The sequence below is a fragment of the Acanthochromis polyacanthus genome, chromosome 17, assembly GCF_021347895.1.
Source record: "Acanthochromis polyacanthus isolate Apoly-LR-REF ecotype Palm Island chromosome 17, KAUST_Apoly_ChrSc, whole genome shotgun sequence".
NCBI lineage: Eukaryota > Metazoa > Chordata > Actinopteri > Pomacentridae > Acanthochromis > Acanthochromis polyacanthus.
This window is the reverse complement of record NC_067129.1, coordinates 5,783,334-5,799,223: the sequence shown is the minus strand read 5'-3', so window position 1 is coordinate 5,799,223 and position 15,890 is coordinate 5,783,334. Positions and strand designations below refer to the sequence as shown.

Sequence of the window (15,890 nt, the reverse complement as noted above, 5' to 3'; positions counted from 1 at the left end):
CCTTTTTGCAACGTGAAAGATTGAGACGAGTGTTTCAGTGATGCAGAGTACAGCAGCATCCGTCCTCAGAGACTCCGGGAAGCTTCTGAGGTTGTGTTTTTTTTGGAGATCACGGTGTTGAAACGTTGATGGGTAATTTTGTTTGGGATTGTCAAACCTTTTACAGCTTTTATTCTGAGGTCTTAAAAAAAACTGATCCGCCTGAGGAGCACACAGCTGACAAGAGTTTAATCTGCGCTCGTCTTCCTTTTTTCTTGCTGAAGGGTAAAGGTGTTGTATCTGCAGAAATTCAGAAACTTCCAGCATGGGTTCCCACATCTAAAAACAATCCTTGTTGTATTTGCCTTTTGGGAACCATTTTCTCCTGTTATCTGTGGCTTTTCTCTCTCATCCTTCATCCTCATCCTCTTCTCACCCCTTATGTCCCTCCTTCTTCTCTTCTATTGCAACTTCTCCAGCCTCCCACTCTCTTGGTTTTAATCATTTCTCATTCTCTCCGTCACCACTATTGTTCCCACTTGATTCCCACTTCTCCCGCTTTGATTACATGCCTCCTTCATCCTTCTTCCTCTCTTGTATGCACCAACACCACTCCTCTTCATCCTCATTTTTCCTTCCTTCATGTCCTTGCCGTTCTCTGACATCCCTGTGGTGCTATTTGGAGCTGTTGTTCTTCACTAGTACTTGTTCCCCCCCCCTGCAGGTATTCCTTCCAGGATGAGGAGGACATGTTTATGGTGGTGGACCTGCTCCTGGGAGGAGACCTTCGTTACCACCTCCAGCAAAACGTCCACTTCTCAGAGACCACAGTGAAGCTCTACGTCTGTGAACTGGCCCTGGCTCTGGGATACCTCCGCACCAAGCGCATCATACACAGGTCAGAGGTGTTCTAATAATGTCTTTCCAATGAACTATGTATTTGTAGTTTATTATGTTATAGTTTGTTGAACCATCAGAGCCACACCAAAATGGTGCAGGGTTTGGAAAGCATGTTTTCTTTAGAAAAACACCAATATTCCTCCAATCGTTTGACCCAGCCGTTTAGTGGACAAACTTAAGTTGTTGCATTTCGATAACCTATTCTACTTTAATCTGGGGAAATTTCTAATTTTATGCTTCAACCAAGTTTTGCAAAGAAGCAAACAAGAATTTCTGCACTTCTGAGTCCAACCAAAAAGCCATTCCAGCTGCAACCAACAGTGAGATGACAAAAAATTGGAGAGGTTTTAGATGAATTGGTCTAAAGTGCAGATAGGAGACAACTATGGAAACAAATATAAATTGTAAGTTGGAGAACATCTATACAGTAGTATGTAGAGCCAGCATGTTTTTACCCATTTTTGGTAACGCCTGTGGGCACTAAAAAATATTGTACATGTTGATTCCTGTTTTGTTTTTCTCATTTTTGTAAAATCAGTAATCAAATTCAACATAAATGTCAACTTTTAACTTATGTACTTTAAGATTAACTGTGCCATACTTCACAGGAGACATTTTTGAGTTTTCTCCACTCCCAGCCATGGTTGTGCTGTTTCCATAGAGGTGCAGGACTTTACATAAAAAATGAGCCCACAGTGAATAAAAATGCTACATCCAAAAAACACTCAGAAATAGCTTGGGATTCAGAGACTTAATAACCCAGAGAAGGGTTTGTTCCCCTCTGTCTATACAAACAGCCTGAGAGAAATGCTCTTCGACTGGTTGCCCCACTGCGTCTCTTCCCTCTCTGCCTTGTTTTCTACCACAGAGTCTGGGCAGAAAGTCCCCTCCTGTTCTTTTCTCCTTACCTGTCCACCTCCATATAATTTTCTAATATGACTGTTCCACCACTGTGCAGGAAGGTCAAGGTGTCTTGACATTGAGGTCACACCTGACAAAACAGTTTAGCCTGAGCTGCAGACTATGGCCATCACAAAATGGACCAGTTCTGTCTATGCTGCTGTGTGGATGCCTTATTTAATTTGCAAAATGCAGGTTAAGTGCTTTTTAGGCAGAAATATCTGCTGCTATGGCAGACACACAGTATCCAGGGCCAAGAACAGCATGACCACTGCCAGGTATTATTATTTTAAGGAGTTGACGTGACTCAGAACTCTTTGGATATCCCATTACAGCCAAAAGTAGTGCCAAATATATGGAATACACTGAGTGATCAAAATGCTAAAGGCTGTAAATTCCTTCTTATTCTTCTTCTTTGCCAGATACATGCAGAAGAAAACATATTTGTTGTCTTTTTTTCTAGGATTTGAATCTAGTGTTCTGTGTGTGGCTACTGTAATTGTGAAAATAGGGATATTATGGCTTCAATGGCAGAGAAAACTAGGCCTTTACTTGAGGCAGACTTGTGTGAAACTGTTTTATTGTTATTTTCCTGCACTTCTCATTGCTGCTGTCCTGACAGTGAAGGACATCTACGGTAACAGTAATTGCATTTGTGCTACAATCTAGTTATGTCACGCTCAAAGTCTCCTCTAACATTCATTCATGTTTTCATTCTAAGTTCAGCCTTCCCACTTGAAGCTGGTCTCGTTCTATGCCGAGCTGCTCTCAGTGAAATTCAACCATTTTGGCAGATTTGTCACATTAGAAGTCTTCCGTTTATTGATTGGCTGTTGTGACTATAAGATGACATTGTCATGACAGGTGGAAATAGGCCATTGTGTTATTTGCTGGTTATTACTGTTACTTGAGATGCCATTTATTTGAACACTGGCTTTTATCTAAAATTGTAATATGAGCTATATATCGAATTTATAGTATTCTTAGACCATGAAAACTTCCAGGTTAGTGAATAATTATGGCTTGGTGTGTTTCTTTGCTCAGATTTTGACTCTTTCTGGCTCATTTTTTGTTGCAGAATCAAATCCTGATCCTGTACGGAAACAGAACAGTCATGGCTAGAAGTAGAGAGAACTCAGAAATGTCTTCTTTCCATTTGACACAGTTATAAAGCCACATTCATGTTGAAAAGAAAACTGAAGTTGAATTTGATTATTGATTTTACAAAGACTGAACAAGCTTGGAATCAACATGGTCAGCATTTGCCCACAGGCATTACCAGTACTTAAAAAAAAAAAAGAATCTTCTACAAACTAGCTATGTCTGATAATATCGACCCACCGATATTATCAGACCAATATTGGCATAAAAATGTAATATTGGTCAAAATCGTTCTCGTTTTTTTCTGCCTGGATTTCGCTGGATTTACCAAATTCATAGAAGGAGGGAGGGAGAGAGGGAAAGTGTCAACTGATGTTTGAGTCAATTAAAAAAAGGCGTGTTTTCCATCACTTAAGTTGAGCTAGTTTTCTTATTTTGCAAAGTGTTTACATTTGGAAAGCCTTGTTGCATTTCAGAATGCATCCAATGGGGCATCACGATAAAATTAGGCATGATGTGTTTATTCCACAACAGGAGATATGAGATGTTACCTAAAATGAGTTAAATAACCCACATATCAGTATTGGTTGATATCGGAATCGGAAATTGAAAGTTGGACAATATCGGCATATTGGTTATTGGCAAAAAAGGAAATATCGGACATTCCTACTGAAACTGTGGGTGACCCTATAGTCAAGTGGTTAAGGCACAGAATGTGTGCTGCCAGCAATGAGTCACTTGTATGATCTTTGCAAATTAAATTAGTTATATGTGCAATACTACTCACATAACCATACCACTCCTACAGTAATGCACCATTTTAGCATGGAGCACAGTAGTCCTCCGCTCTGATCTCACTGTGAGGGGCACTGAGGCGCTGGGGTTTTTAGATTCAGTCCACTGCTTATTGAGAATCCACATTAAAAGCACTACCGAGGTGCTGCTGGAGCATTCGGTCTGCTGAATCCACTCCGACTGCTGCCTCCGTCGAGTGTTTCCGTCCTCGTAACCAGCTGTCTGCCCGTCACAGAGGACCTGAAAGGAGAGCAGCTGGACAAACTGCCTTCACCAGACTGACGGCAAAATTTACTGGATAAAAATAGTTTTCGTGACAGCTCAGCAGGAACAAAATCAGCATTCGCTGATTTATCGATTCCCGCCTCCTGCTACAGAGGACAAGGGAGGTTCAGAGTCGGTGTGGATGGATACGTTTGACAGAATGGAAGTCTGTCTGTCCTGTTGGGTGATGATTAACAACAACGCCTCAAAAAACGCTGCGGATCAGCCTTTGGACTCACTCCTCCACTCTGGTGACTGAGCAAAGAGGTAAACATAGAAAGAGAGGCCTGCTCAGATCATGACTAATAGGAAACATCAGTGCAACCGAGAACACTAATTTATCAACTCCCCCACATAACAAATTACTACATTTAAGATTAAGCAGGCCACTTGCTCTTGTCCAACGCTCCTAAACCGCCACAGGAAGGAGCGAAATAAATGGGAAAGATTAATAAATTCACTTACCCTCTCAGTCTGTTGGGGAATATGAATATTTAAATTGTGTTTTTCATATTTTAGTCGTGGAGAGGACAGACACGCCACTCAATGTGCAGGTGTTGCGGCCGTTTGTTTAGATGGAATCAACGTCTTTTCAATCTGCATTCATTAGCTTCAAATGGGAAGAGGAGCTGAAAGTAACTCTCAGCTCATCTCTATGGAAATTGAATATATAATTTCCTCCCTCAGATGTGGACGTGTTGACTTTGGTTTCGGCAAGCGAATGCGTTTGAAGCCTTCAGAATGCGTTTGCGTGTTTGTGCACCCGTCTACACGCGTGTAAATGCAGCATGTACACATTCAGCTTCCGCTGGCGTTGATGAGTTTGAGGATAATGAGGGAGTAATGACGGTAATGACAATAATCACACGTAGCATGACGACATGGTAATTATACTATTTATAGATCAAGACATAATATGCTTCTTTAATGTAATGGCTACATGTCAGCATGAGTCACCGAAGCATGATTTAGAGTCACATTCACTAAAATCAAGACTTATTTTGAAAGATGTTACAACAAGACAATTCATTCACACAAAGCCAGACATCACACACGCACAGACAAATGTGAAATATTCATAAGTAGTATTTAAGGTATCAGTAATTAGAGCTTTTCAGTCCCTCAAGGTGTGTCTCTAACTTCAGTTTTAATATGAGCATGTATTTTAGTCTATAATCCAGTGTAAGTGTGGATTGTATTTTTCTGTTTTAAAGGGAAGAACACACTCGAATTTAACATTTTATAGAAAGATTTTCAACCTGAGCTTCATACGACAGGTGCACTGCTGCCACATTTTTCTATATTTATAGCAGAAATGATTTGATTTCCACTCATCATAAGAGTTGATAATTTGAAAGTTTGTGCTTCTTTTTTTTTTAAAGCAAACATGTTCACAAAAAGCCTAAAATGAATGAAAGAAGTTTGAGAGTCCTCAACAGCAGAGTGCAATCTGCAGAAGGGCCGGTTTGCAGTAGAGATGATGGTATGATAGGAACAAAGACTGACCATGGAAGAGCTCAGCTGGAAGAATAAATATTAATAATGTGCAGGATAAATAGCAGGGGCCTACTACTGATCCTTGTGGGATTTCTGTCCTTTATGAACTAGAGTTTTATAGATCCCACCTGGGTTCCGGAGAAACACAACTTGGAATATAAGAAAAAAGAAGTGATTTTATCAGCTCAGAAATGGCTAAATTTAGATTCTTGGATAGGTGTGGGTTGACGTCAGAGCGGCGATCATTGGTGGGAAGCCTGTCTGTGGCTATAATGGGATCCATAATAACATGGTAATAGTAGTGACAACAACAGACATCTCCGTCTTTCGGATTGCTAATTATTTTTCAATACGAGCTCTTGCCGTCGTACGACAAATATGAGCAGTCTCACGGGAGCAGCAGTGATGTTAACAACAGCTCATCTTGATGGGGTCCTGATGGAAAATAAAAGAGTGCTGTGTCATCATGGGACAATATGGGAGCCTCTGAGCACGGAGCATGATGCAACATGGAAGTCGCCTTAATGCCACTGTGTTGTTAAATGGAAATGAGTTTGATCTTACATTTGATGCTTTGTAAGGGATAATTATGTTGTGACTCAGTTTGCCCTGCTTAGGGCCAGTGATGATCAGGACGCTTTGCCAAACACATCGTCAAAAATCAATTCTGGATCAAAACTTGGAGTCTTCAAAAAGTTTTCAAAAAAGAGTCTTCAAGCATTCTTCAGAGTCTGATGCGAATAATGTCTATTCCAATACAGAACAAACATGAGCAAAATCTCGAGATTTAACTGACACACAAAGCGTTACATCGTCTTTTATACCAATGCAATCTTCGTCTAAACACTTCTCTTTCATACTGGAAGGACAAAACCCATTGTCTTAAGTTGGACTATGTTCATTTTGTGGTTGCTTACTATAAAATAACTTTATTTTTAAAACCGACAAATCAGTGAAGACAGTATGGTTACCTTGCTCTGATGAAAAGGACACGTCATCACACGTCGGATGATGCTCTGAGGAAGACTGCAGATGCAGTCGAAACATGTCAGCAAGGTAAAACCATACTGTTCTTATTGATTTGTCGGTTTAAAGGTAACGTTATTCTATTGGCTTAAGACCCAGTGAGGATGTATATGATGTAATTGAGTGTAGACAAAGAGAGGGCATGCACTTCCTGTCTTAAGCCTTATATGGGCTCCATAGGTTTCCGTTGGGTTACCGCTTTCCACAGGATTATTTAGTGTTTTCACAACTTCAGTTGACACATTAGGTCCTTCAATCTGTTTGGTCTGATTTTATTTTTATTTTTTTGTTTCAATCTTAAAATGCCACATAATTAGGAGAATTACCACTTTGTGTCTTGCATTGTTTTCCTGTCATATTGGTTATATTAACACTACGGCATCAATAGGAGGCCATAATCAAAGCAAAAAGTCCCTTTGTAGTCTGTAATGGACGTTTACAACAGAAAGTTTGGTTGATAATTTGCAATAATTTGCCTCCATTTCAGCTCCACAAAGAGTTCGGCCGACAGATGGTCAGAGCAACCTGTGTAGCCGCCCGACTGCTATGTTCACTTCCTCTCCAGATGTATTTTTTTTAAAGCTGCCAGCACACTCAGATACATCAGCACTGCTAGTCTGACGGCAATCCTAACTCCCCTCACCCTCATGACACTGGATTACATAGAGCTGTGTGCAACCATTTCTGTAATTTTGCTAAAACTGGTCAACCGACACAACATGCAGATCTGTCAGGTCTCTCTAGCTTTGTATACAACTATTCATGAAGCAACACCATGAATGTTGTTTAAGAGATTGCATACTCCCCTTATTTAACTTCCTGAGGTTCTTGGTTTTTATCAGTAAGTAGCTTGATTTTAAATATGCAATTGTTTCCACTACACGAGGCAACACTAATTTGTTTGAGCGTTTCAAACAAACACTCTGTATAATGAGCGCTAACCAGATCTGAATCCCATCCAAAGCAAAAACTATTTCAGATGCCCTTGCCAGTGTTTTGCCAGCTTTTTTCTGTTGTTGTTGAAAATAATCAGTTATTTTCGATGCAAATGCACTCTTTCACAAAATCACTGCAATCATTCTAGGATGATTAATTCTTCCCAAATAGAGTTACTCAAGCCATCTGGTGGGAATTCCTATGTTTTTTCGCTGTATTGCATAAAAACTAAATATTGTAGTGTCAGTTTTGGCAACATTGTGCAGCCCCAGTGTGCAGCTACATTGCCACAAGATATAATAAATACTTAAAAAGCCAAAGTGTTATTTGAATTTATAAGGTTTAATTTTGTTTTTTGTAGCACAAAACACTCTGCAGGTGTGTTTGCTTTCTTGTAAACTGTTGCCTAAGGCCTCTGGTAACACACAAATATCAGCTGAGTGTTTGGACCACAGAGGGTCCAACAATATTGAAGCTTTCACTCATCTCTGCAGCTGGAAAAAACTATAAACAGTTTTGATTTTTGATGTGTGAAAGTCAAGTAATAAAAGCTGCAAAACTGCATGTATTTCTTATACATTCTGTGGTCCATTTGGTGTATTTCCTTTATGGTGAATGTATTGTATATTTGGTTTTTTGAGATGTTAGAATGAGTTCTTCTTAAGTGGCATCATATATCTGCTTTGGCCTAATTCAGGATGAGACAGTGTTTTAACTCGCACCTCTGCAGGGACTTTGAATTATTAACGACAGACTGCGTCTCAATTAGATGACATCTTCAGAGATTTGATGAGTCTCTCCAAACAAGTGGAAATATAAATGGCAAGTTGTGTAATGGGGAATTCGCGTGTGTTTGCGTATTCTGTGTTTGTGGCGGTTTTCGCACGAGTTCGCCTCACCACACCTCACCGGTTTGACATCAACAACAATTATCTTTGGATAAATCCTCAGGTGCATTTCGGTGCCTCATGCAAACGTCGCAATGGAAAAACTTGCATGTTGTCTGCCGGCAGGTGCTCTTAAACGAGTCAGTGTTTAGTTTAGAATACACACTGCATATAAAAGCTGTTGAGGGACTAAATGTTGGCCTTTATCAGACTGACAGAGGTGGACAGTCGTCCCCTCATAGAGATGCAGTTCATTTTTTGAATAATTACTTTTCATTTTCATTTTAAACTGGCAGATTGGAGCAAAGTTTTCCCAAACAGGCCGCAGATGTTGACTGAACACGCTGTGGGTTTTCTGTGAAATCCTGTCTAATTATTCAGGCTACTTTTTCTTATGAAATGAACTGAAGCGTGCTGAAACCCAGCTGTTGCAGCAGCAAGCCCGTTTCAGCCAAGGAGGATTCTCTCTTGCATGCTCTGATCTTTCTTCCCCACCATCTCCTCCCTCTTCCTCTCTCTCACACAGTACACCTCATCATTTCTCTCATTATCACTACCCTTGTTTCCCTTTGTGCCATTTTCACTCGCTACTGTACTTTTAGTCCTTTCCCATGCTCTCCCCTCCTACATGCTCCTTCCTTAGCCTTAGCCGTGAAGGATCTGCCTCGTTCTCAGAGGGAGTGGCACAAGCCCGGCTCGGCTTCAAATAATTTATTTGCTCTTTCATGCCTTCGTCTCCTTGAGAGGCCTTTCGCCGAACTGCCAAGGGGGGAATATGGTCCTAATTCACCTAACTGGCTAACTGAAGGTGAAAAGGAAGTGGGTCTTCTTGTGGATGGTTCTTAAAAAGAGAGGATAATATAAAGATGCAGCAGACCGCAAGGAGGCAGACAAAGTCATTACTCTTACTCTCCATCAGCTGTTTGAAAAGAGGAGCGTTTGTCATGTCTTCAAGTGAAGTATTCTTTATTCATGGAGTGTGTTAATGTTTTATTTCCCAGCAGAAGAAGAAGAAGAAGAAAAGAAGAAGAACCAGGAGGGAGGGGAGAGAGAGAGACAGGGAGGGAGGGAGAAATTATATGCTCATATTTCATAAATGCAGATTAAGGTGCCAGCTGGTGCCAGCTCTTTGATTTTTTTTAACCACGAAATGGTGAATTGAGCATTATCGTAGTGGAAAATCTCCCTCCGCTCAGCCTGGCTCAAAACAGCAGATTAGATGATGGGGAGGAGGTTTTTGCTCTGAACATGATAGACTGTTTACCAGCAAGTCTGCTCCAAAAAGATCACTAATTGCCTGCTTGTGTATCTAACACACGTGCCTGCCTGCCTGTAGGAAGAAGGGGGAAAAAAAAGAGGAGATTTTCTGGCAGAAAGTGGTGTAGCGAGGAAGTCACAGAGGCGGACGAGGAGACAGAAAGAAGGAGATAAAGGCGGAGATAAAGCATGAAAGAGCGGCGGCAGAAAGGGTGCAGAGAGCTGACATTTTTGTAACACTCTCTGAATGCCTCTGACTCGGTGAATTATTCATCACTGGTAATTGTGATGTGAGTTTTGGCCTTGGCTTTTTATTACCGACTGGCTGCTTTCACTGTCTGCTTGGCACCCTATGTCTCCCCAAAAATAAAAAATAAAAAAAGCCCCCACATTGGACCGGTGACTTGTCAAGCCCAACTTCGTCAGCCGGCGGCGCTTGGCATTTGTTGATGAATAAAGAATGAACATCTCTCAGCTCAAAGAGTCTCTGCTGTCTTGCACACAGAGAGAATGTTTAGTCGTGGGCATAAACAAGGCGACAGGCGCTCACACGTGTACACCTGGGCCACACTTGTCAGAGTCGCTTGCCTTTCGCAGAGAGATGCAGCAGTTTGTTGGATCGGAGCTGTTAGCCTCTGTGGGTCGAGTTGGGCTTTCAATTCACGTTCAAAGGCAGCGGCTGTCTGACTCGCTCTTCAATGGCTGGTGGGCGTGGGTACTTAGAACTGAGGGATTCTGACACCGTGTGCTTCTGCGAGCGTGTTGCATATTTCTACTCACAGGCTGCCTATTACTGCGTTCCTGTGTGAGCGTGTGTGTGTGTTGCTTGTTTGGAGTGTGTGATGTAGCCGAGCTGTGGGCTTTCCAGGCCTTCCAGAGCTCCTCCACTCTTCTTTGTGACAGAGAGGGAGAGGCGCAATCTGAAACAGCTTCTCTGCTTTTATTCCAGAGTGGGAGAAGAGAAGCAGCTAAAGCAGCAGAGCCATGAAAGCGCCTGTGATTAAACTGCCAGCAATCTATGTCCAGAAAACCAGTAACACCAATTTCGCTGGAGTGGATTATAGATTGTTCACCCCCTTTTTAGGGTATTAAAGTGGAAAATGATAAATCAAACATATGGCAGAGAACAATCCATTAATTTTACATTTTGTCCAATGCCAGAAAACTGTGAAAAAAGGCATAATGTATCCCAGGCTGGGATTTAAACCTCCTATATAGTGTAGAAATTTTGCGCCATCTGAAATGAACAAAGCATTGTTGATTGTTCAAACAGCTGATAGACAGAAACACCTTTGGTTAATCTTTTAAGTCATTTTTTAAAGTCAGTGTAAAGCTGTACAACAGTCTGTTCTGAGTTTGCTGCATTATGTACTGTAACAAATGTTCCTGTGAAATAACAGTAAATTGCAGTGTTGCCATTTTAAGTCACTTGAACAATTAGTTACTGCATAACTGATCACAGCACTTTACTTTACAGCAGTATACTGTATTTGTTAGGGTTGTCTGATATTTCCTTTATTTGCCAATAACTGATATTTCCATTTCCGATATCAACTGATACCGATATATGTGGGCTATTTAACTAATTTTAAGTAACATCACATATCTCCTGTTGTGGAATGAACACATCACGCCTAATTTTATTGTGATGCTCTGTGGGATGCACTCTCAAATGCAGCAAGGCTTTCCAAATGTAAACATTGTGTAATAAGAAACTACTTCAACTTAAGTTACGGGAAAAAAATGCCGTATTTATTTTTTGTTTCAAACAACAATTCACACTCACTTCACGACGCAGTTTGATGATGTCATTATTTGTGCTCTGGTAAATGTCAGAGAAATCCAGGCATTATTTTGTGGGTTTTCATGATAGGCAAAAGAAACGATAATGATATTTACCGATATTACATTTTTATGCCAATATCGGACATCCATAATATTTGTATATAGCTGAGACTGCAATTAACAATAAATGTAACTGTAGTTGCCTGCAAATGACAACATTTTCTTCTTTTAAGCTGTCTAACCTGTGAATTGCAAAAAAAAATGAGTCTTTAACTATTATGACTCACAATTGAGCGCTACCAACTTTATTTAGCATTGAAAAATGCAGATACCACTAAAGCATTTCAAAACAGGTGACATTTCACCTCACATTTATTCAAAGGCAGCATTGAATGACAAATTGTAGTCTTGAACCAAGGAAAAATCATTTAAATTAATGTAAAAAAAATATATACAGGAATGTAAAAATCTCAAGGCGTTAGTGTAAAGTTATCAATAATATTCTTAGCAGCCTAAAGCAGTGAATTGGGACCTAATTTTTGTCACATTTACACCATCAGTTTTTACTGTAGTCTGATGCTAAGAGTCATTTTTGTTTTTGGCTTCCAGAAAGGATTCATTTTTACACTTTTTTACTGTGTTTGGAAATACTAGTAGTACACTACTGTTAGAAATTGACTGAGCTTTGCTGTAATTTAACGCATCGTAGAAAAAAAGGAGTACTCTCTGTTCTGAAATGCTGAAGGTACTGATTGACAGCTGTCACACTGGCCCAAATGAGCTGTACGAACCATGTAAACAGACTTAATTTACTTTAACTGAACCGGACAGGTTGTGCGGAATATCACAAACAAGCACTGCATGACTGATATGAGAATATTTCCTCATTTTGCAGCTGGGGACCAAGTTACTTTCTAAATATACTAAACACATGAGGCAAGTTGCACTCTTTGGTGGGAATAAACTACCAACAATGGCACCAGATGTCTGCTGGACAAGAGGTTGAGGGCCAGGCAGGGAGATAGATTCATCCCGGTTATAGATTATTCATGAACGAATCCTGGTCTCTAATTAAAGTTTGTAAAACTCTGCTGTAAAATGGCCGCTACAGAGGCAGGTGTTGGCGGCGATTCTCTTCACAAAAACTATTCGTTTCATCATTTTTTACGTATTTTAGATAAGGAGACTGAGCCGATTTGCAAATTCAGACATAGAAGGTGTCGTAACCAGAAAACCAGAAAATATTAAGTTAAAATATATGTTTTGTTTTGTTTTTAATTAAACATAGAGGATACGTTTCGTGAAGAAAAAAGCAAAGAACAATATACACTAGTGTACTAGCACTAGTATAGGAAAATAAAATGTGACAATTCTATGTCCTAAATTCAACCGTGGCAAAAAAAATAAGATTTGTGTGTGGGCTGATTTGTTGACAGAACGTGTTTTAGTGCTTTTGTCATCAAATGTGGTGGATTGTTTGTCACTACTTTAAGAACATGTCTGAACCAGTCTGATATTATTCCCTGAAATTCCCCCAGGAGCCATTTCTGCCTCATGTTAATATCTAACAGAAGTGTCTTAGTTGACACTTCTGCTTTTGTTTGTATATGTAAGTCAGCTTGTACAGTACAGTATGTGCTTTTTATGCTCTTCTTAATGACATGGCCGTATAGTTGCATGACCTGTGTGTGTGTGTGTGAGAGAGCCTTGGTTTTCAGGTGTGTTGTTTCGCTCCAGTATCAGTGCAGTATCGTATGACCAGGTACAGGGCTCAGTTACTCCTCTGCCTCTGATAGCAGCCTGTAATGAGGCCATTAGATCCTGCTAATAGCTTGTAGGGCCAGTCAACTGAGAGAAAAGCCGAGGGGATCGGCTTACAGCGAGCCATCCCGGCCCTCTGTCGCACTCCTCACACAGAACAGCCCCAAATTTTGACCTCCATTGTTCACTTTTTCTATTGCTCACTTCATCCACTTTATCCCTCTTACTCCATTTAGTCTTTGAACCTCTCCATCTAAATTTACTCACAGCTCTTTACATCTCCTCCCTTGTTTCTTTTCTCCAGTGTCTCATTGGCTCCCGACTTAATTTCCTCAGTTTATCCTTTCAGAATAGTTCTATACATTCTCTCTAATTGTCACTATTCCTGCTATCTCTCCTAATTTAATCCTCCTTTGCTGCCTGGCTTCCCCAGTAACTTTCATACCATTTCTTCCAACACCCTTTTTTTCCCATTCCCCGCTCTCGGTTTATACAGAATATTTTACACTGTATAGCTCTTTCCCGGGCTCTCTCAGTTCACAGCTGTCAATTTGTATGTAAAGTGGTTTGGATTATCATAATGTTTTCTTCACTTTAATACTTTCTGATGAAAAAAGCGGGAAAAAGGGAAATAGAAAATCAGAGTGAGACTGAGGCAAAGTGCACCGAACAGAGCTGCAACTTTTATGTACTACGGAAGTAAAAACAAAAAAAAAAAAAAAAAGAACTGAGCGGTGATTCTAAATCGCAGTGATCGCGAGTGCACAGTGGAGCCCTGCGTCGGACAGTTCTGTTAATCTGTAATCAGCTTCTTAATCTCACTTCCGCTGGATTTCTGAAAAATACTGACCCCATTCTGACCATTTACACTCGCACTCTGTGAAGTTCCACTGATTTTCTGTTTCCTCCCATCCTGCAGGGAAAACTTTTTTTTTTACTGTAGTATAGTAAAAAGATGCAATAACGTAGCAAAATTACAATTACATTAATTAGAAATAGCTAAGCACACTTCTCATACATTTCTCGATAGTATCTTCTTCAATAAATGCAGGAAAGCCTTTGAAGGAGAGCAGATCGGGTGTTAACTGGCAGGTGTGGAATTTGAACCTATTTTATATCCTATTTTGCACATTTGGTGCAACAAAGTTAATTTTTACTAGCATTAAGTGTGAAATATGTCCAACTACGAGACTTGACTTATTATTTGGGTCAATATACATTTGAGGGACTTTTGAAGTCCATGGGATATATCTTGTGTACATTTTTATTAAAAGTAAGAGAACTACTGTTTTTATGTTCATTATGATTATGTCTTTACAAATTCTATAATTATTTATTATGAATGCAATCACTTATTAATAAAAAAAAAACTGGATATCACTAAAATGCCAACTCAATAACTGTCCATATTTTATAACAAACACCTTCTAATTATTGTCATTTCCTCCTGGAGAAAAGACCGGCAAGACTCCAAGACTTTCTTAGTTATTTAATATAAAGTAGTGTGTGAGTCAAGTGTGGATTTATCACATGTCAACAGGTTTAGTACAATATCTTTATAAATAATTTTCAATTTCAATTTTACTCAGTTATATTTAGAAGAATCTTTCTGTAAAAATGCCATGTGGTGTTTGGTTATACGCAGCCATGTTGATTTTAGGCCTGAAAACAGCAAAAACATCAACTATGATACAAAATGTCCCGTAATTATATATTAACCCATTTTTTGATTATTCTTCTTTTTAGCAGGAAATACAGGTTTACTTTTTGACCACCCTAACCCACATGGACATAGTTGCTACTATGAGATTCCCGTTGCACACCTGCGATTAAAATGCCAACGCAGTCCACTATCACACAAAACAAAATCTTGGCTTACAAGCAGAAGAAATGCAGTCAAGATGCCTGCACAGACTTGTTTCCTCTCAGCCAGAATACAGAATAGTGTTCCTCTTTCATCTCGTCTGCCTTTTCGTTGTGTCACCTCTGAAAGCGTCTTATTCAAAGCTGTAAACGCCTGCAGATGGTTGAGATGTCACCTAGCCGAGCAGTCTGATCTTCACACAACCCCGGTGTGACCCACGATGCAACAGAACCATCTGTTTCTGCGCACTAAGAGAAGATGCACTGCCATCATTGAAGTAAAAAAAAAAAACACATAAAAAAAAAAACGCAAGTTGAAATCACACAGTGTAAAAAACACGACACTAGCCACTACGTTAGACCTAACAATATTGGGATAAGATCACTGTAAGAAAAATAAGTCTTTGATATTCTTTATTGACATGACTTCTGATGAGCATTGAGCACGTTTCTAGTGTTTTTAATCATGCATGATTCTCTGGTCATAAATACAGCAACACGTGACTGACAGCGTAAACAAAGTCTCTTTCAATCCTGAGTCGAGGAAAAACTACCCTGTGAATATTAGCTCAGCTCTTTTCCCTAGACATCATTATTACGGCGCCGTCTGACCTACTTTTCATTGCGATAGAAAGACTTTAGTTGGTAATTGCTGGGTAATTCTTTCATGTCAGCTTCTATGAAAGAAAAATAGAATTTAATTCATCATTAAACCGAATGCAACCGAGAAACTGGGAGTATTGATTCTGACTGTTGGAATAGGCTTTGCACTCTCTGAGGTTTATAAAATATTGACAATTTATATGCAAAAGCCGTTTTTTTTAATCTGGCTCAGAGCCCATGGAGAGTGTCTGGGTTTATTTGCTCACTTGTTCTGGTTTGTTTTAAGCAAATCTCATTATTCTGCATTGAATAACCGACCTTGTAGCAAAATGGTTA

The 15,890-nt window shown here is 39.8% G+C and overlaps 1 protein-coding gene across 1 annotated transcript in view; it reads left to right on the top strand.

Annotated features, from left to right (window-relative positions):
- stk32a (serine/threonine kinase 32A) overlaps window positions 1-15,890 on the top strand; it is a 75,895-nt gene that overhangs the window by 26,036 nt on the left and 33,969 nt on the right. Inside the window, exon 5 of the mRNA XM_022205079.2 lies at window positions 704-877. Coding sequence (XP_022060771.1) covers window positions 704-877 — 174 coding nt within the window. The remainder of the gene's footprint in view (window positions 1-703; window positions 878-15,890) is intronic.